The 17748-nt window shown below is 50.9% G+C and overlaps 1 protein-coding gene across 2 annotated transcripts in view; it reads left to right on the top strand.

Moving 5' to 3' along the window:
• LOC311630843 (F-box-like/WD repeat-containing protein TBL1X) overlaps window positions 1-17207 on the top strand; it is a 28230-nt gene extending 11023 nt beyond the window's left edge. The window contains exons 3-13 of one of the 2 annotated variants that reach the window (XR_014796469.1): window positions 352-493; window positions 2037-2100; window positions 2219-2316; window positions 4759-4819; window positions 7688-7809; window positions 9044-9118; window positions 9417-9544; window positions 11554-11719; window positions 14034-14135; window positions 14643-15629; window positions 15660-17207. Coding sequence is in view for 1 of the 2 variants with exons in the window: in XM_084900299.1 (XP_084756425.1) it covers window positions 352-493; window positions 2037-2100; window positions 2219-2316; window positions 4759-4819; window positions 7688-7809; window positions 9044-9118; window positions 9417-9544; window positions 11554-11719; window positions 14034-14135; window positions 14643-14669 (985 nt within the window). In the remaining variant the exon portion in view is untranslated. Of the gene's footprint in view, window positions 1-351; window positions 494-2036; window positions 2101-2218; window positions 2317-4758; window positions 4820-7687; window positions 7810-9043; window positions 9119-9416; window positions 9545-11553; window positions 11720-14033; window positions 14136-14642 lie in introns of both variants that reach the window. The other variant, XM_084900299.1, reaches the window with a different exon arrangement.
• The last annotated feature ends 541 nt before the right edge of the window (window positions 17208-17748 follow it).

Below are 17748 nucleotides of genomic sequence, written 5' to 3'. Positions count from 1 at the left end.
GCACCCGTGCTGCCCTCCCTGGGGTACCTCCAATTGTGGTCAAATTGTAGAGAAGTCCTTGCGCCGTTTTCTCCCGGGTGGGGACTAATGCTGGCTTTTAAAATGAGTGCAGCAAAGACGGTGTGGAGAGAACCCTGTGAGAAAAGAGAAAACAGCTTCCATGCATGGCTTTGGATTTATGGCAGGCCTGTCCCCGGGTCCCTCCCGGTGCCCAGGTCAGAGCAGACTGGCCTGGAACCATCCCCTGCCTCTGCTCCTGTGTTGTGGGCACTGAAGCGGTTGCAGGTGGGAAAAAGGAGAACCCCGGAGCAAGCGCGCTAAAGGCTGACTGCAGCGCCTTTCCTTCTGCAGCTCCAAAGATTCGACTGCGCGAATCTGGAACCTGAATGGAAGCAGCAATGGGGCGTCCAACCAGCTTGTCCTGCGGCATTGTATCCGAGAAAAGGGGCAGGACGTGCCCAGTAATAGAGACGTGACCTCGCTGGACTGGAAAGTAAGCATGGCTGCCTCGCAGATGCTTGCATGTCAGGGCTGCCTTGTGGGGCCTAGGGTTGGGCAGACGGCTGGCTGCATCCTCAGTGACCACTCTCTGTTAGCATTAGCCCACGTCTTCGAGCAGCCAAGGAAACATGACTGTCCATCTTGGTATTTCTTTTAAAAAATTATTTTTAATCCTCACCTGTTTATTGTTTATTGTTTTTATTGATTTTAGATAAATGTTTATTGATTTTAGATAAATGTTTATTGATTTTAGAGAGGGAGGAAGAGAGAGGGAGAGGGAGAAGTATCGATGTGAGAAACACGGATTGGTTGCTGATGGGGACAACTGGGCATGTGCCCTGACTGGGAATTGAACCCACGACCTTTTGGTGTAGAAGACAATGCTACCAACTGAGCCACACTGACCAGGGCTCTGCCTTGATATTTCAATTGACAGGTGGGACACAGCTCTTTCTACCTTCCCTGGACGTTCTCTCTTGCTCTCGCTCTCGCTCTTTGAAGTGTTTCTGCACACTCCGTCATTTTGTCACAAACTGTTCTTTCCTGAACGATGCTCAAGGCTCACTAAAGTCTCCAATGTGTCATAACTGTTGGCCTGGTATTTGTTGTTCATCCTCACCTGAGGCTTTTTCCATTGATTTTTTTTTTAGAGAGATTGGAAGGGAAGGAGGGAGAGAAAAACATCCATGTGAGAGAGACACATTCATTGGTTGCCTTCCGAACGCTTCCTGACGGGCTGGGGATCAAACCTGCAACCCAGGTACGTGTCCTTGACCGAAAATCGAACCTGAGACCCTTTGGTGCCCAGGCGAATGCTCAATCACTGAGAAACACTAGCCAGGGCTTTTGCATGGTATTTTTAATTATGCCATTGGGGTGAACGGTTGAAACAGATTTTACTTGTCCCTTCTCTCCTTGGTTGTAACACCTTACATGTTCATTTTAGACGGTAGTCAGCAAATTGCTGCTCACGAGCCACATGCAGCTCTTTGGCTCTTCCACAAAATACCACGCCCTGGGCGAGTCTATTTTGAAGATGTGGCATTAGAAGAAGTTTAAGTTAAAAATTTTGGCTCTCAAAAGAAATTTCAATTGTTGTACTATTGATATTTGGCTCTGTTGAGTTTGCCGACCATTGATTTAAGAGGTGTGTGAGATGAGTAGTTGAATGGGGTTGGTAAGACTCAACTGGGAACTGATGTTTTAAAAATATATATATTTTTTATTGACTTCAGAAAAGAAGGGAGAGGGAGAGATAGAAACATCAATAAGATAGAAGAATCATTGATCGGCTGCCTCCTGCATGCCCCCTACTGGGGATTGAGTCTGCAACCTGGACATGGGCCCTGACTGGGAATCGAACCATGACTTTCTGGTTCATAGGTCAACTTTCAACCACTGAGCCATACTGGCTGGGCTGGAGACCTATTATTGATGCCAGAATGCCCTAGCCCTGGGGTAAGAGATTTTCTTCACTTTGTCAGAACTATCCCTGCTAAGCTGTTTCTGTTGGCCTGTTTCTCTCTGGCCCACAGAGCGACGGGACGCTGTTAGCAACAGGCTCCTACGATGGTTTTACAAGAATCTGGATGGAAGATGGTGAGTCCTGCCGCCCTCGGGTTGGGGTCAGAGATGAGCTCCTTTGGTGTGGAGTCAGGGTGTGAACGGGCTGTGGCCTTGAAGTCAGCATGTTTGCTGCTTGTTTACTTACCCACAGGTAATCTGGCCAGAACCTTAGGCCAACGCAGAGGCCCCATCTTTGCCTTGAAATGGAACAAAAAGGGGAATTACATTGTGAGTGCTGGTGTGGACAAGGTGAGTACTCGCTTATAACACATTTTTGAACTGTAGATGCTTATTGGGGTTGAATCTCTAGGTAGTATCGAGGTTCCTGTGAATCCTTAGGCTTTCTGTTTTCCCTTTAAGAAATCAAGGCAGCTTGTGTGGTGCTTGTTGGTTTTCCTGGCTATGACCTTGATGTTCATTTATAGCCCATCATCTCTTTTATTTAAAAAAATTTTTTTAAATATGTTTTTATAGATTTAAGAGAGGAAGGAGAGGGATAGAGAGATAGAAAAATCAATAAAGAAAGAGAATCATTGATTGGCTGCCTCCTGCACACCCTCTACTGGGGATTGAGCCTGCAACCCAAGCCCTGACTGGGAATCAAACAGTAACCTCCTGGTTCAAGGTTGATGCTCAACAAATGAGCCACACCGGCCGGGGGCCTGTCATGTCTTAACATGTCACATGCTCCACAGACCTTTGTGCAAAACACCCCCATTCAGTTGAGGTGCACAGTTCAGTGACAGACACAAAGCCCAAAATATTGATCATCTGGCCCTTGGCAAAAATCACTTTGCTGAACTCCACACTCGAGTCTAACCCTCTAGGTCACTGAATTGTGCATTCTCTCTCTCTCTCTCTCTCTCTCTCTCTCTCTCTCTCTCTCTCTCTAGCCAGTAAGCCCTTCGTTCCAACTTGGCATCCTCATAACTATTACAAAAAGCTGAGATGCTGTGGTTGGCACACCACATAGAGGCTGTCCGGAAACTACCATCGAATTTTTGCTGAGGGGCCCTAATTCAGATGTTACCCACATACCACTGTGTTTTGCACATGGCTGGCCAACAGTAACCTTACAAACACTTCCCCCCAGTGTTGGCCTGTTTGGTGCTCCAGGATGGGAGACGGGCACGCAGAGCATGGACCCCAGGCCACAGCGGGCCTTGGGACTCGTCTCGGACCCACTGGCGTGGAATGGACGTGGGTTGGGAGGCAAGCCCTGGGTCCAGCCAGCAGTTACTGCTTTCGTGGAATCCTAGCCAGCACTTTGCATCCTCCTCCTTACTGACTCAGGGCTACTTTTTTTTGTATTCATTTCTGATTTTCTACCTGATGGTCAGTGTTCGCTACCAGAAGATGAGCCGTTGGTCAGTGAAAGCGCACATTTGAAATTCTGTCAATCTTTGGGCCATGCACGGTTTGCTTTTATTGGCCAGCCACGGCAGAGATCATAATGTTCAGAAAGTAACACCCAAGGAGGAAGTGTAATTTATGGGGATGCTGGTGTTGACCTTCAGTGGAAACTTAACTGAAGGGGCTAAAGTATCTTTAACAGTTCTTGCTGTTTTAGAATATAATTTTATTTTTCCTGTCCAGGGTATATTTAATGTAGACATCAACAAAATTACTGATGTAGTATGCAAAATTGCATCAGATTTGCAAGTTTAAATACTCTGTGTAGCACCTGATTCGTTTGTGAGTAAAAGTGTTAGGCCCACCAAAAAGACGAATAGGAGATGCCCGTTGATCTAGAGCTGATCCAGAAATGTGGAGAATTGGGTTTCACAGGTGCTCACTGCTCCGAGTATTTCCTCTGGACATTTCTACTGTCAACGCCCCTTATAATCAATTCTTCTTTAAACAAGAGCTTCGTTGTCGGTGACTGGGAAGTACACAGGTTCCAATTAAATCAATTAAGATGTCATTCCAGAGGTTTCCCTGAGCCGCCTCCGGTGCTTCCCTGTCTTCCCAGCATTGGTGGGTTCATAAGAACTCCTGTTTGTTTTCCAGGGAAACGGTCTTTCTCCCCTTAGTTACAGGCCAGCGTGGCTCTGCTCTGCCTGCTATCCCCAATTCAGAGTGTGACTGATGCACAGGATAATTTTCAGAAATGCCCATTTGTTCTTTAGCTCCTCATTTGGAAAAGTGCCAGAGAGATTCTTAGATAAGCTTTGTATTTCAACTTGTAATGGGAGAAAGGGAATCCCCACCAATTTTTGTAGTTTTCCAATTATCAGTTATGGCTGCTGTGTTTTGTGGAGTTGCCAACAACACACATGACTCTCGAGATGGTTACATATAAAACACTGGATTCCACAGACCTCGGCAAAAAGACCACCAGGGACCTCATTAACAGATACGTACTGAACACACGTTGAAACAATATTTTAACCATACTGGAGTAAAATAAAACGTGTTGTTAAAAAGAAGTTTTATGGCCGCAGCGACCTTGGTTCATATTCAAGTCACGGTGCCAAAAAAGAAAAGGTAGTTTTAACAGTTTCTTTTTTTCTCTTTTTAGAGTGCTTTCTAGAAAACAAAGTTCCCCGTGTGGCTCACATCCTGTGCTTATTGGGCTGTGCTGATGTGAAAGGAGGCGGGGCTCACTTGTCTTGTGTGATAAATTTTTCTGAGAGAAAACTTGGCCGGAGGAACAGTCACTAACGTTTCCTTTTTGTTTGCGGAGCACAGACAGCAATAATTTGGGATGCCCACACGGGAGAAGCCAAACAGCAGTTTCTATTTCATTCTGGTGAGTCTTCTGTTTTTGTTTTGTAATCTAATATGCTACGTGTCCTTTCTTCCATCCTGGTAATGACATCACGTAGCAACACACTCTCCCTCGCTTCCTCTCCCTAGCGATGACTAGCCTCCTTGCAGTTTTTCAGCCCAGGAGCACAACTTGCTTTATAGCCAGGTGGAAACACTTTGTACCCAAATGTCAGTGAAGTGTTTTCCTGTGCCTCATCTCATTTGATCCTCACAGGAGTCCTGGAGTAGATAGATAGGAGACTTGGTGGAATCCTGTTTTCTTTTCATGAGCCAGAAAAGAGATATTTGGAAAACTTAGAAACTTGACCTGACTGAAAAGAAGTAAGAAATGGTGGTCCTTAAAAGTGACTTCAGGTTTTCTCACTGCACAGAATATAGTCAAACACTGCTGCAGTTAAATATTTTACCCTTTGTTCTCCCTGCGTGATCTACAATCATAATGTGCTTCGTGTTGATATTTACTGCTGTGTTGTTTTTTTACCTGAAAGAGAAGTTGGGGTGTTTCACTGGACTGGAAAAAGTTTAGCTCAAATCAGAAAACAGGTCTAATTAAGCAAGTTTGTTCTATATCTATAAAAGGCCAAGTTGACTTGTGCATGTGTGATACAAATAATGCTGTTGCTGGCACAAGTTGCATGCATGTGTTATTGATGGTGAATTTGGTTGACATTTCTATTATAGAGAAAGGACAAATAGTGATATTAAAGTATTTCTTCTAATTAATTTCCTTTCCATGTGCACAAATTCATGCACCACATCACTAGTTTGGTAATAATAGTACATAGTCGCTGCGAAATGTCCCAGAAGGTAATCTTGAATACTCTGAGGAATGTGTCCATGGGATTTAGCTACAATCATGGTATACATTGCTTTTAGGCTTATAAGGTACAGATTCTCCAACATCAAAATGTTAAAAACATTACAAGGACCAATACCTGGACCAAAGTGGCCTCCTTTCTCCTGCCAGCCCAGGGGGGCTGTGTTGGGGGTCCCTGAGATCCCCAGATCTGGCAAGTCACGGCTCAGGTTTATCACAGTGAAAGGACACTGCAAAATCGGCCATGAGGGAAAAGGTGCCGAGGGTGAAACTTGCAGTGGTCTTCTGTGGACTCAGGGGGTAGGGGGGCCGTCCCCCAGAATGGAGTTGTGACCAGCCACACGGCAGGGCCTCCTCTAGGGCTGGTCCTGCAGGCACTGTCTGCCTGCTCGCACTAAGATTGTAGACTCCTGGAAGGAAGCTGGCGTAAACTATGTTGTTTGCAGTTGAGGTGCAGAAGCTGCTCTTATCAATTTACAGAATAGAGGGAACCTTCCAGAAATCCATGTCCTCAGATATGGGCCAAGAGAGTAGGGTCAGCCCTGAGGTGAGGAGTCTTTCCCATAGAGACATGCAGCCACAGCTGTGGCCTAGCCATATCCGTTTGTGTGTTGTGGCCACAGCAGGCCACATGGGGCAGCCCGGGGTCCAGAGACTCCAGTTTTCCACCTGATCCTCCCTCTTGCTCTCTGGGACTCAATTCTTCTGGGAGGGGCAGCCTCTTAACTTAAAACAAAGATAGCTGCACACCTCCAGCAGGAGCAGACTGTTAGAGGACACCAGCGTGAGGGACAGATGCCACTTCCTGTCATGAGCAAGGTCTTCCTTATAGAGGGAACACTGAATGTGTGGGCTGAGCGTGTCCTGTTAGTCACACTAAAGACCTGATGCATGAAATTCATGCACTGGGGGGGTGGGGGATGGGGGGTGGTGTCCCTCAGCCCAACCTGCACCCTCTCCAATCTGGGACTCCTTGAGGGATGTCTGCTGCCTGTGGTTGGACATCACTGTCACAATCCAGGACTGCTGGCTCCCAACCGCTCGCCTGCCTCTGCCTGATTGCCCCTAACCACTTCTGCCTGCCAGCTTGATCACCCCCTAACCACTCTCCTGCCAGCCTGATCGATGCTTAACTGCTCCCCGGCTGGCCCAATTGCCCCTAGCTGCCCTCCCCTGCTGGCCTGGTCACCCCTAACTGTCCTCCCCTGCCAGTTTGGTTGCCCCTAGTTGTCCTCCCCTGCAGGCCTGGTCCTCCCCAACTGTCCTTATCTGCAGACCTGGTTCCCTCCAACTACCCTCCCCTATAGGCCTGGGTCCCCCCAACTGCCCTCCCTGCTTGCCTGATCACCCACAACTGCCCTCCCCTGCAGGCCATCTTGTGGTGGCCATCTTGTGTCCCCATGGGGGCAGCCATGTTGTGTCTTGGAGTGCTGGTCAATTTGCATATTACTTTTTTATTAGATAGGATGTCCCTGAGTTGATGTTGACAAACGGGCAGAGTGTCTTTTCTGATGGGCAGTTTGGGATGCCCAGTGATGGCTGAATGGGAGAGCTGAGTCCAGGACTGGCCAGATGGCACGATGCATCTCGGCATATGGCACAGGCAGGGGGCGTGGGTCCTGGAGGGGTGGACTAGGATGGAAGGTCCCAGCAAGGGCGTGTCACCTCTGTGTAAGAGCACAGACTCACGTCTGATACTCCATCTGGAACACCAGCAGCGTGGAGGCATTCACAGAGTGAGGAGACCTGGCATGTTTTGGGTGCCTGTCCTCGTAGTTTTCAGTCCACACCACATACATCTCCTATGGCCGCTGGTGAGTTTTATGGTTGGTGTTGCTTTCATCTCACAACACTGATGGCGTGGACGGTGCTGAATGTATTACAGAACGTGTCTCCCCACCTGTAAGTGGGCACCTCTCCAAAGGCAGATGGCTCGGGAGCCCTACCTACGTGTGTGTTAGAATGCATGTCACATGATATTTACCGTTAGTACATAGGATCCACATGTCCTCCCTGTGTTCCCGCCCACAGCCCCCATTCTCGATGTGGACTGGCAGAATAGCACGACCTTTGCCTCCTGTAGCACAGACAGGAACATTCACATCTGCAGACTCGGCTGCGACCTCCCCGTGAGGACCTTCCAAGGACACGTGGTAAGTGCCGGGTCTGACGACGGGCTCGGGTCCGTGGCAGTGTGCTGGGAGGGGCGTCTCCTTTGTGCCGCCGGTTAAAAGGTGCTGTGAGGCCTACTGACCCCTTGAATTCTTAAAGGACAGGGATATTTTTGCATCATTATTTCCTATATCTTATTAAAATACTATTGACATCTCTTTAAGCAGATTTTTCACCTGCTTCTTGAATTTATTTTTCCTCCTTCTCTCTCCTACTTAGATCTATGATTCCATTATGGCACTCACCTCTCTGTGTTCTTGGGGAGTTGCGGGGGGGGTTTTAATAAAAAAGATGCTGTGCCTGCTGATTAGGTCTTTTGCAGCCCTTTGCTACTTGGTGGTTGGATTAACCCAGGTATAAGCAGGCAGTAGGAAAAACACAGACCCTGAGATGAGTTAGATGTGGGATTTTGAATGAAGTACTTAAAATAGCTATTAGACAAATCTATGAGGACATAAAGGAAAGGATGCTCATCATGAGTGAATAGATGGGGAATTCGGCAGAGAAGAAAAACTATGTTTTTTAAAAACAGTCAAACGGAAACCTGACAGCTGAGAGGTACAGTGTCTGAAATGAAAATTTAATGGGTGGGTTTAACAGCCCATTGAGGTTGCAGAAATAAGGCTAATGAACCTGAAGAGAAGTCATAGAAATAGCCAGTTTTCTTGAATTTGGTGGAAAATGTCAGCATTGTTTTTTAGAGAGAGTGAAGAGAGGGAGGGAGCAGAACAGAGAGAAACATTGATGTGAGAGGGACACATCCATTGGTTGCCTCCTGCATGCACCTCAACCAGGACAGGGAATCATCCAGGTATGTACCCTTGACTGGGAATCAAACCCACCACCCTTTGGTGTACAAACTGGTGCTATAACCACTGGACCACACTGGCCAGGGTGAAAGTGATTTGCAATATCAGTCTCAAAACACCAAGTTGTATTGGTTTTCTGTGCTGTGCTTACTGGATGTAAATGCAGTTGTGAATTCTTTCTTAGAGTTGTGGATGTGGGTGATGGCTTTGCATGGTATGTGGCCTTGCTTTTTACATAAATGAAAGGCAGAATAGGAAACAGGGAAATGTGTGGGTCCTGGACTGGTCTTCCATGCCCAGGGTAACTGAAGAGTCCGCAGAGATGCTGGAGTGCTCCCCTGCTGGGTGCTTGTGGTACCTACTCACAGGCCTTTATTTCTTTGTAAAATCCTTTGCTCTCTTTCAGAATGAGGTTAACGCCATCAAGTGGAATCCCTCTAGAACGTTGCTAGCGTCCTGCTCGGATGACAGTACATTAAAGGTAACCCGGAAGGATGGGCTGTGTGATCCCAGGCAGCCGCACCCCTTCGTGCAGGCCTTATGATCACGGCTGCTCTGGGTGGTGGTTTTGTAACGAACACTCTTCCTGCTGCTGTAAATTTTCCCCGTTGCTCCTGGTGCCCCCAGGGTTTTGCCCACCCCTCTGTCTGGGCAGTGGCCCGCCAATCAGTGAGCTTCCCCAGCCCCAAACCTAAGGAACGCCCACGAGTGACCGGTGCTGAGCCGCTCCTGGCTGGAGGAAGAGCGCCTGCTCACATGCTGCCCGTTGTGTCCTTTAGATCTGGAGCATGAAGCAGGACACGTGTGTCCATGACCTGCAGGCTCACAGCAAAGAGGTGTACACCATAAAGTGGAGTCCGACCGGGCCAGCCACCAGCAACCCGAACGCCAACATCATGCTCGCAAGGTACGAGGAGGACGGCCCACAGCCCGGACCCCGGCGGCTCCCAGGAGCAGCCTTGCTCCCCGTGGCTGTGACAGTTATTTTATTGGAGGGAACGGAAAAGTGATTTTGTAAAAGTTGTGGCCAGTAACTTGGCCGGTAGATGTTACTTGAACCTGGAGGGAATTGGAGTGTGGCCAGTAAACGTTATTTGCTAAAGTGTGCTGTGAATGAGTTCACGTCCTTCCAAACTGTGCAAGGAGTAGCTCGCCTGCACAGGGCCCACGGAACGGCGCTATGCAGCGCCCCCGAGCTGTGGAGTGACGCCCGAGTGGCGGTGCGGGTCCCTGTCACCCCCGGGCTTCCAGCATGTGGCTTTGTGCGGGTTTTCGTTATAACAGACAGAGGACACAGAGTGCGCCGTGGCCTTGGTTTACTTAGTCCGACTTGGAGCTGCAGGTGGCGTGAGTTCTGAGTGGGTAGTCTTTACGAGCCAGACATATAGTGAACTCCCCCTCCCCACAAGCAGCAGCTTCTTCGCAGAATTGGGGAGAGGGCTCTGTGGCCGTGGTGGGCAGCCCAGAATCACGCCACTTCAGGCTGCACTGCACGGAACTGTCTCTGCCAGTGCTCACGGGACTCCATGCAGGTTCTGGGTTTAATAAGAATGTCCAGACTAAGAAGCTGAGAGATTCTGATATGCCTGCATCCTTCGGGGTCTGGGATCCATGGTGCACACAGTGAGGGGGTGTTCAGCTGGAGAAGACAGCATTTGGGAGGAACGTCCGGGTCCTGGGAAGCAGAGCAGGCTTCTGCAGCTGCAGAGAAGGGGTGGTCGGGGACAGGGGGCGGGTGGACAGTCCTGTGGATACGGAGAGACTCTCCATCTCTGCCGCGTGGCACAGGCTGGTCAGTCTCACAGCAGCAAGCATCCTTGTTGCTGAAAGTGCTCGGCCCAAGGCCGTTTCTTAGAAAACACCGGAAGGAAGGAGTTCCTGCATCAGCTAGAGGCTGATTGTCCTTTCAGTCAACAAGTGTGAAGGGACAGAGCAGTGCCCGGTGAGTCCCTGTTCGGAGAGAGAGAACACCAAATAGCAGCTCAGTATGTGTTCTTTATTTTATGTCTGAAAAGAAAACTTGCAGCTCTCGGAATACAATTCCATATTTGCACGTGATTGTATTTTTTTATTTTATTTTATTGATTTTTTTACAGAGAGGAGGAGAGAGGGATAGAGAGTTAGAAACATCGATGAGAGAGAGTCCCTCCGGGGATGGGCCCGCAACTGAGGTACATGCCCTTGACCAGAATCGAACCCGGGACCTTTCAGTCCGCAGGCCGACGCTCTATCCACTGAGCCAAACCGGTTTTGGCAACTGATTGTATTTTAACTCCCATTGCGTTAAAACTGTGTTCACTTAATTTGCCATTTTTCCAAATATTTTGGTTGGTAACAATAAATGTGTTGTATTTTTGTTTTTTCATTTTTTAAAATTGACTTCAGAGAGGAAGGTAGAGGGAGGGGTAGAAACATCATTGATGAGAGAGAACCATTGATTGGCTGCCTTTTGTATGCCAATCACTGGACATCGAGCCCATAACCCAGGAATCGAATTGGGACCTCCCTGACCAGGAATCGAATTGGGACCTCCTGGTTCATAGGTCGATGTTCAACCACTGAGCCACACCAGCTGAGCTACATGTGGTGTTTTAGATTTACTACATTTAAGGAAATGTAGTAAATATTCCATAGACATATTTATCGTCTGTGTCTATAGGAAATGCAGAAACACATGAACGTGAAATCAGTGTTTCCCCCATAACAGCATCCAAAAAGAGAAGAAAGGAATTGCTGTATAACAATGGCGGTGTCGTCGAGGTATCTGAGCCATACTTTAGAGTGATGGAGCATAGCTGTTACTGTCTCTGGAAATGTAAAAGCCATGAGAGGAGAGTCACACACGATGGGTGTGTGTCTTAGAGAAGCAGAAGGAAGCTCCTGTGTCTCTGGTGATGTTTCCTCGCTTCCTCCCAGTGCTTCGTTCGATTCCACCGTCCGGCTGTGGGACGTGGAGCGCGGCCTGTGCTTCCACACGCTCACCAGACACCAGGAGCCCATCAACAGCGTCGCCTTCAGCCCCGACGGCAAGTACCTGGCCAGCGGCTCCTTTGACAAGTGTGTGCACATCTGGAACACGCAGGTAATCCCCGACTCCTTCCTCACAGTGACTCCCACGTCAGGTCTCAGTGACCCAGGCTCAAAGCTGTCGCTGGGGAGTTTGTGCTGATCGCTTCTAAGTCCCTGGCATGAAACCCTCTATCTGCTGATCCTTTCCTGGGGTCCCGGCCTCATTTCAGACAGCCGTAACCCAGTCCTCTTGTCTCCAGAGATGCTGCCCTCTAGGTACTAAGGTTGGGGTGACAGTGTCATTTCATTCGCACTTTCCAGGGGCCCAGCTAAAGGGGCGGGGCCGGCCATTCCACATCGCGTAGCATATCGGAGGGTGCACAGGATTATCTGTTTGCTTTGTTGTGCCATTTTGATTTTTCTGATGAAAAAAGTTTCTGTTGCCAAAACCGGTTTGACTCAGTGGATCGAGCATCAGCCTGCGGACTGAAAAGGTCCCGGGTTCGATTCCGGTCAAGGGCATGTACCTTGGTTGCGGGCACATCCCCAGTGGAGGGTGTGCAAGAGGCAGCTGATCAATGATTCTCTCTCATCGATGTTTCTAACTCTCTATCCCTCTCTCTTTCTCTCTGTAAAAAAATCAATAAGTTATGTTAAAAAAGAAAAAAGTTTCTGTTTCTGTAGGAAAGGGTATGTTGGTATTGGGTTGTGCTGTTGGCAGAACTATAAGGAGACAGCTTTTGAGTAAATGTAGCCGTGGGTAACCCTGGCTGTACCTGAGGGTGATGGATTCTGAATATAAAGAGTGGAAGTGGGTGGGAGATAGGGTAGGGAGAATTATGTTGGGCAGCCACCTCTCGGTTCTCTCTCGCTGATAGAAGAGAAATGGTCGGAGCCATTGCAAACAGCTAGGGATTCAGTTTGTGTGGCCTCAGGGTGGATTAAATGGCCTTCCCTCTCCCCTTTTAACCTTTTAATCCAATCTGCCTTCCAGCTTCCCTGGGGCTGGGTTGAAATTGAGGTGCATTGTAATTGAGTTCATGCCCCCTTGTGGGAAGGGCTGGTAGTACATGAAGCAAGTGAATTGCCATCCGGTTCACAGAGACCTAAGCCTTCCCTGAATCAAGATGGGCTACCTCCTTAGAGAGGGAGAGGTGAGGGTGGGCCCTAGGCAGAACCAGCCTGCCACCAAGCCTCACAGCCAGACGGGCCAGGTGGAAAGCCACAGCCCAGGAATACTGTGCGATAGTTCCTCTTCAGAAAAGCAGGGACAGGTGGATTTGTAAAGTGACATCATAGAAAAATGACATTAGGTATTGCCCACGGTCAATAACTCATCAAATTATGTCACTCCGATTTTATAAATCACAAACCTCTTTGATCCTCAGTGAGAGGAAGCCCTCTCTAAATACAAGGATGTATATAATACTAGAGGACCGGTGCATGGATCGTGCACTGGTGGGGTCTCTCAGCCTGGCCTGCGGGCATTGGACTGAAACCAGCAGTCCGACATCCCCTAAGGCAGGGGTCGGCAACCTTTAAGACATAAAGAGCCACTTGGACCTGTTTTCGAAGGAAAAAAAAAACCTGGGAGCCGCAAAACCATTGCGACATTTAAAACAAATATAACACTGCATATATTGTTTCTTACCTTAATGCTATATACCGGATCGTGCAGAAAAAGGATTTTTTCACTTAACAAAAAGAGCCGCATGCGGCTCCAGGTTGCCGACACCTGCCCTAAGGGATCCTGGAATGGGAGAGGGCACTCTGCAAAGTGTGAGAGAGCACTCACTTGGTAGTTCCTGTGTTGAGCGTCTGCCTCTTGGTGGTCAGTACGCATCATAGCAACTGGCTGGTGGGCTGGTGGGCCGGTCGCTTAGGCTTTTATATATATAAATTATAAATATAAACTAGTGTCCTAATGCATGAAGCTCATGCACTGGGGGGGGGGGGGGGGGGCGGGGGGTTATCCCTCAGCCTGGCCTGCACCCTCCAATCTGGGATCCCTCTTGCAATCCAGGACTGCTGGCTCCTAACTGCTCACCTGCTTGCCTGCCTGATTGCCCCTAACCACTCTTCCCACCAGCCTGCTTGCCCCCAACTCTGCCCCCCTACTGGTCTGCTCAACCCCAAATTCCCCCCCCTCCCCCCCCCACCCATTGGCTTGCCCATCCCCAACTGCCCTGCCCTCCTGGCCTGATCACCCCTAACCGCCTTGCCTCAGCCCCGCCACCATGGCTTTGCCTGGAAGGACGTCAGGAAGGTCTCTCAGTCTAATTAGCATTTACCCTTTTATTAGTATAGATAGTGGCCTTGCTCTCCCCACCCACCCCCCCCCGTTCCCTCCCCCTTACTCCTGACCACTGCTTTGCTTTGCTTTGCAGAGTGGGAGGCTCGTCCACAGCTACGGAGGCACTGGCAGCATCTTCGAGGTCTGCTGGAACGCCCGAGGAGACAAAGTGGGCGCCAGCATGTCCGATGGCTCTGTAAGAACACCACCTTTTGCTGGGGGGTTGTGGGTGCGGGGCTGAAAGGGGAAACCCCAGGCAGCTGATACCCAGGGTAGGGGCTCAGAACCTGGCTCCCCCAGCCTGCACCCTCTGCTGATGGGTAACCTGCATTCCACAGATGTCCTGGGCCTAGGGCCTGTGATTCTGTGAGGCAGGGGGTGGTGGAGGGCTGGCCGAGTGTCCTGTATTCCCCACATGTTCCCAAAAGGCATGAGCACAGGCTAGAGTTGTCATCGGCCCTGCCTCTAAGTCTCTGGGCTGTGCCACCTGCCCATGACAGCTGCCTCTGCGTTATTTCAGGGCTGGTCAGAGGCTCAGCTCTCAGGTGTAGCCTGTTGTTACAGCTTCTCTGAATGCTTAGGACTGTGTGCCAATAAAACTTCATAAAACATAGAGGGTGGGCCTGATTTGGTTCATGGGCCATGTAATTTGTCAACCTGTGTTGTCTGAAGGTGGTAACCGGGGCTCTTTGTTTCCCTGCAGGTGTGTGTTTTAGATCTGCGAAAGTAGATGGAATGTTGCAGGAAAGAGAAGAGAATTCTAACCCACCAGCATTTAGCGTGGGGAGGGTGGGAGAGGGGAGGGGGCATCCTGTCGGCTCCAAAACTGCACAGTGTGGGCGTGGACTTTGAAGTCAGCGCCTCCTGGGCTGTGGGCGCCTGTATCTTTCCTAGTTCTCGTCAGATAGTTTCAAACACGCACGGTCGCCTCAGAGGTGGGAGAGTGGTTTCCACCCGGGACATCTGTTTGGAGAGCGTGACGCCTCATGGTCGGCGTTTGGTTCCCACCCAGACGGGCTCTGATGGCTGAGCTGGAGGGGGAAAGCGAAGGAGGAGAAACGGGAAAGGCTGCGATACCCTGAGAGGGCGGAAGAGCGCTCCCTGCGTGTTGGAGACCACGTCGCCCTCGCCCAGACGTTCAGAGCCCAGCCCGTGCCCCTGAACTGCGGGCTTTGTGATCCCAGCGCGCCCCGTTTCCCACACCTTCTTGTTCAGGGGCTTTTCTGTCGGTCGGAATCCTTCCGTCCACGATTCCCAATGGGGCTTGTTCCCCTTCCTCGTTGCTGCCCCTCCACCTTTTTCCTCCTTTCAGTGTGTCTTGATTTGCTGTTGATGCGGCCTTGGGCACACGATGACAAAATCTTTGCCAGACAGCTTTCTCACCCCTCCCCTCTCCTCCTCTTCCTCCGCCCTCCCCTTCACCCCTTTATCTTATTTGTTTCAGATCGAAGGTCTTGAGGGCACTTTCGGCGCACAATAAGTGCTTTATGTAGGAAGGCACAGCAGGGGGACTTTTTACAGGAGGGGAAAAATGACTTAAGAAGAGCCCGGAGTATTTTTTTTGGGGGGGGAAATATTTTTATGTTAAAACAATTTTAAAATCCTAAAAAGCCATCAGGCAGAGCTTTGTGTGGTTTCCTATTTTAAAAGGTTCTAGGGAGCATTCCCCTGGCCTGGGGCTGTGTGGCAGGTGGGGGGGGGGGGGGATGGGGGCGGTGAGAGGGGTGTGAGGGGATAGGGAGCGGGGGCAGACCCGTGGACGCTGTGGGATTTCCTCCGTGGAGGGAGAAGTCCCGCTCTTGGCTGGGGGACAAGTGGGATCTCCCTGGAAGTCCCCTCTGTAACCCTGCGAGGGAACTGAAGAAGGGTGACTGACCGCCAGGATCCTGTCCCAAACCAGCCGGCATTGCGGGAGCCGTAGAAGCAGGCGGCTCGGCTGTGGCCTGTTAGTGGCACCTCGTTCCCGGTCGGCCTTTGTCCGGAGCTGCTGGGCGGGCCGGGCACGGCTGACCGCCGGCGGGCAGGGACAGACGTGAACGGGAAGGAAGGCCCTTACAGCCACATGGTGAGCTGAGGGCAGAGTGTCACCCATCACCTCCACCGTCTCCATCTCTTCTTTCTCTGCCAAGAGACTAGATTTTCTTTTTTTAAATAATGAACCTTTTTACTGTTTTAAAAAATTAAACAGGTGTTTGCGTTTCTATGGGAGTTTCCTTTCATTGGATGAGGTGGCCTTCGTGTGTCAGCCCGATGCTGACCTGGCTTTGGAAGGAGCCGTGGGAGAAGAGCCGTCGCTTTCCCGGGCAGAGCAGGGACAGGAAGGCGGCCGGGCAGGTGCAGCCGCTGCGTCCTGGCTGCCAGACAAGAAGCTGTTGAGGCCGGTGCCAGGCAGGCAGGTGAGCGCGACAGGAGAGACCTGGACTGTGCCGGACCTGCGACAGCATCACCAGGCCCCGTGAATCCGTGACTTCCCTGAGTCTGAGCCAGAGACGCCCCCAAAGTGCTGTGTCCGGGTTGGTGTGTAATTTGGGTGGTTGCTTGGCACTGTGCCAAGCGCAACGTCTGGGAAGTCGCCCCTCTCATCTGTGACGGCAGCCGGCACCCGGGCCACGTTGACCATGTCTGCCCTGAGAAACCATTGGGTTTGGGGCGCAGTGTGCGGAGCTGCAGAAACCATCTGACACCCCACTTCCTAACAGAAACCTGGGAGTCTGCAGAGCGGCAGTGCCCAGGGCCGTGCCCCGTGACTGCCCTGTCACAGCTCTTACAGTAACGCCCACGTGTTGGTGACCAAACGTGGCCTTGATGTGAGCAGGGACCAGGGGCTGGCCCCACACCGGGAAGGTGGCAGGGCCGTGGGCCGCATGCCTGTGGCGGGTCTCCTGCCCTGAGATCTGCCAGGGGCGGGCGAGGCGCTCTCTGTCCCACGTAAGGCCTACTTCGCTCTGGTTATGTTTGTCTTTTTAAACCTGTTCCACCTTTTTTTTTTTTTCAAACCGTGTTTCTTGTCAAACGCAGAGGCGTTCCTCCGCCCCTCCCCGGGGTTTTGAGCTCTGGCTCCTGGGTGTGTATTGTCTGTCAGATGCGCCAGCCGCACGTGGTTCCCGTCAGCGCCTGTCAACCCGTCTGCCCACGTCCACGTGTGTCACCCGCCTGCACACCCTCAATCCTGGGACAAGAACCACCTTGCACTTAGTAGCCCATTTGCTTTGATAGAATCAACAGGCCCTGTTCAGGGTCTTGAATAAATGGCTCTATTTTGATGTGAGAGGATGTGGTGGCTGTGCTTTCTTCGTCCGGTTGGCCCACTGGGGCCCACGACACTTCAATGAGTAGACACGCGCCTTCTCCCCATAGGAGGGGACTCGAGTGCCTCCCCCGGGCCGCTGCTGGCTGCGCTGTGGACAGGACCAGGCTTTGAGGGTGCTGTTCTCGGGGGTGTTTGGGGGTGTTCCTTTCCACGGCGGCATTTCCGAGGGCTGTCCACATCGAGAGGGGGTGCTCTCTTGTCCTGGGGGTTTGCGGGAGCGTGGGTCCCGCGGTGAACGGGGATAGTTTGCAGAAGTTGGGGTGCGGGGACGCTGGATCCTCTGCAGAGCTCACTGCCAGCTGCCCCGATGGTGCCATCCATGTGCTTTAGCCCTGGAAGACGTGGCGTCCCCTGCTGGTTAATGGGTGCCCGCCCTGTGTCTGGGAGGCAGGTGTACCCGGGACACTGAGTCACAAAGCGGTCACCATGTCACTCCTCCACGTGCAACTCGACCCTGCATGGGAGCAACGCGGGCTGGGCCCTCCCTGTCTCTGGGCCC

The sequence above is a fragment of the Pipistrellus hanaki genome (assembly GCF_964339955.1).
Source record: "Pipistrellus hanaki genome assembly, chromosome: 12".
Classification (NCBI taxonomy): Eukaryota; Metazoa; Chordata; class Mammalia; order Chiroptera; family Vespertilionidae; genus Pipistrellus; species Pipistrellus hanaki.
This window is presented reverse-complemented; position numbering and strand designations above follow the sequence as displayed.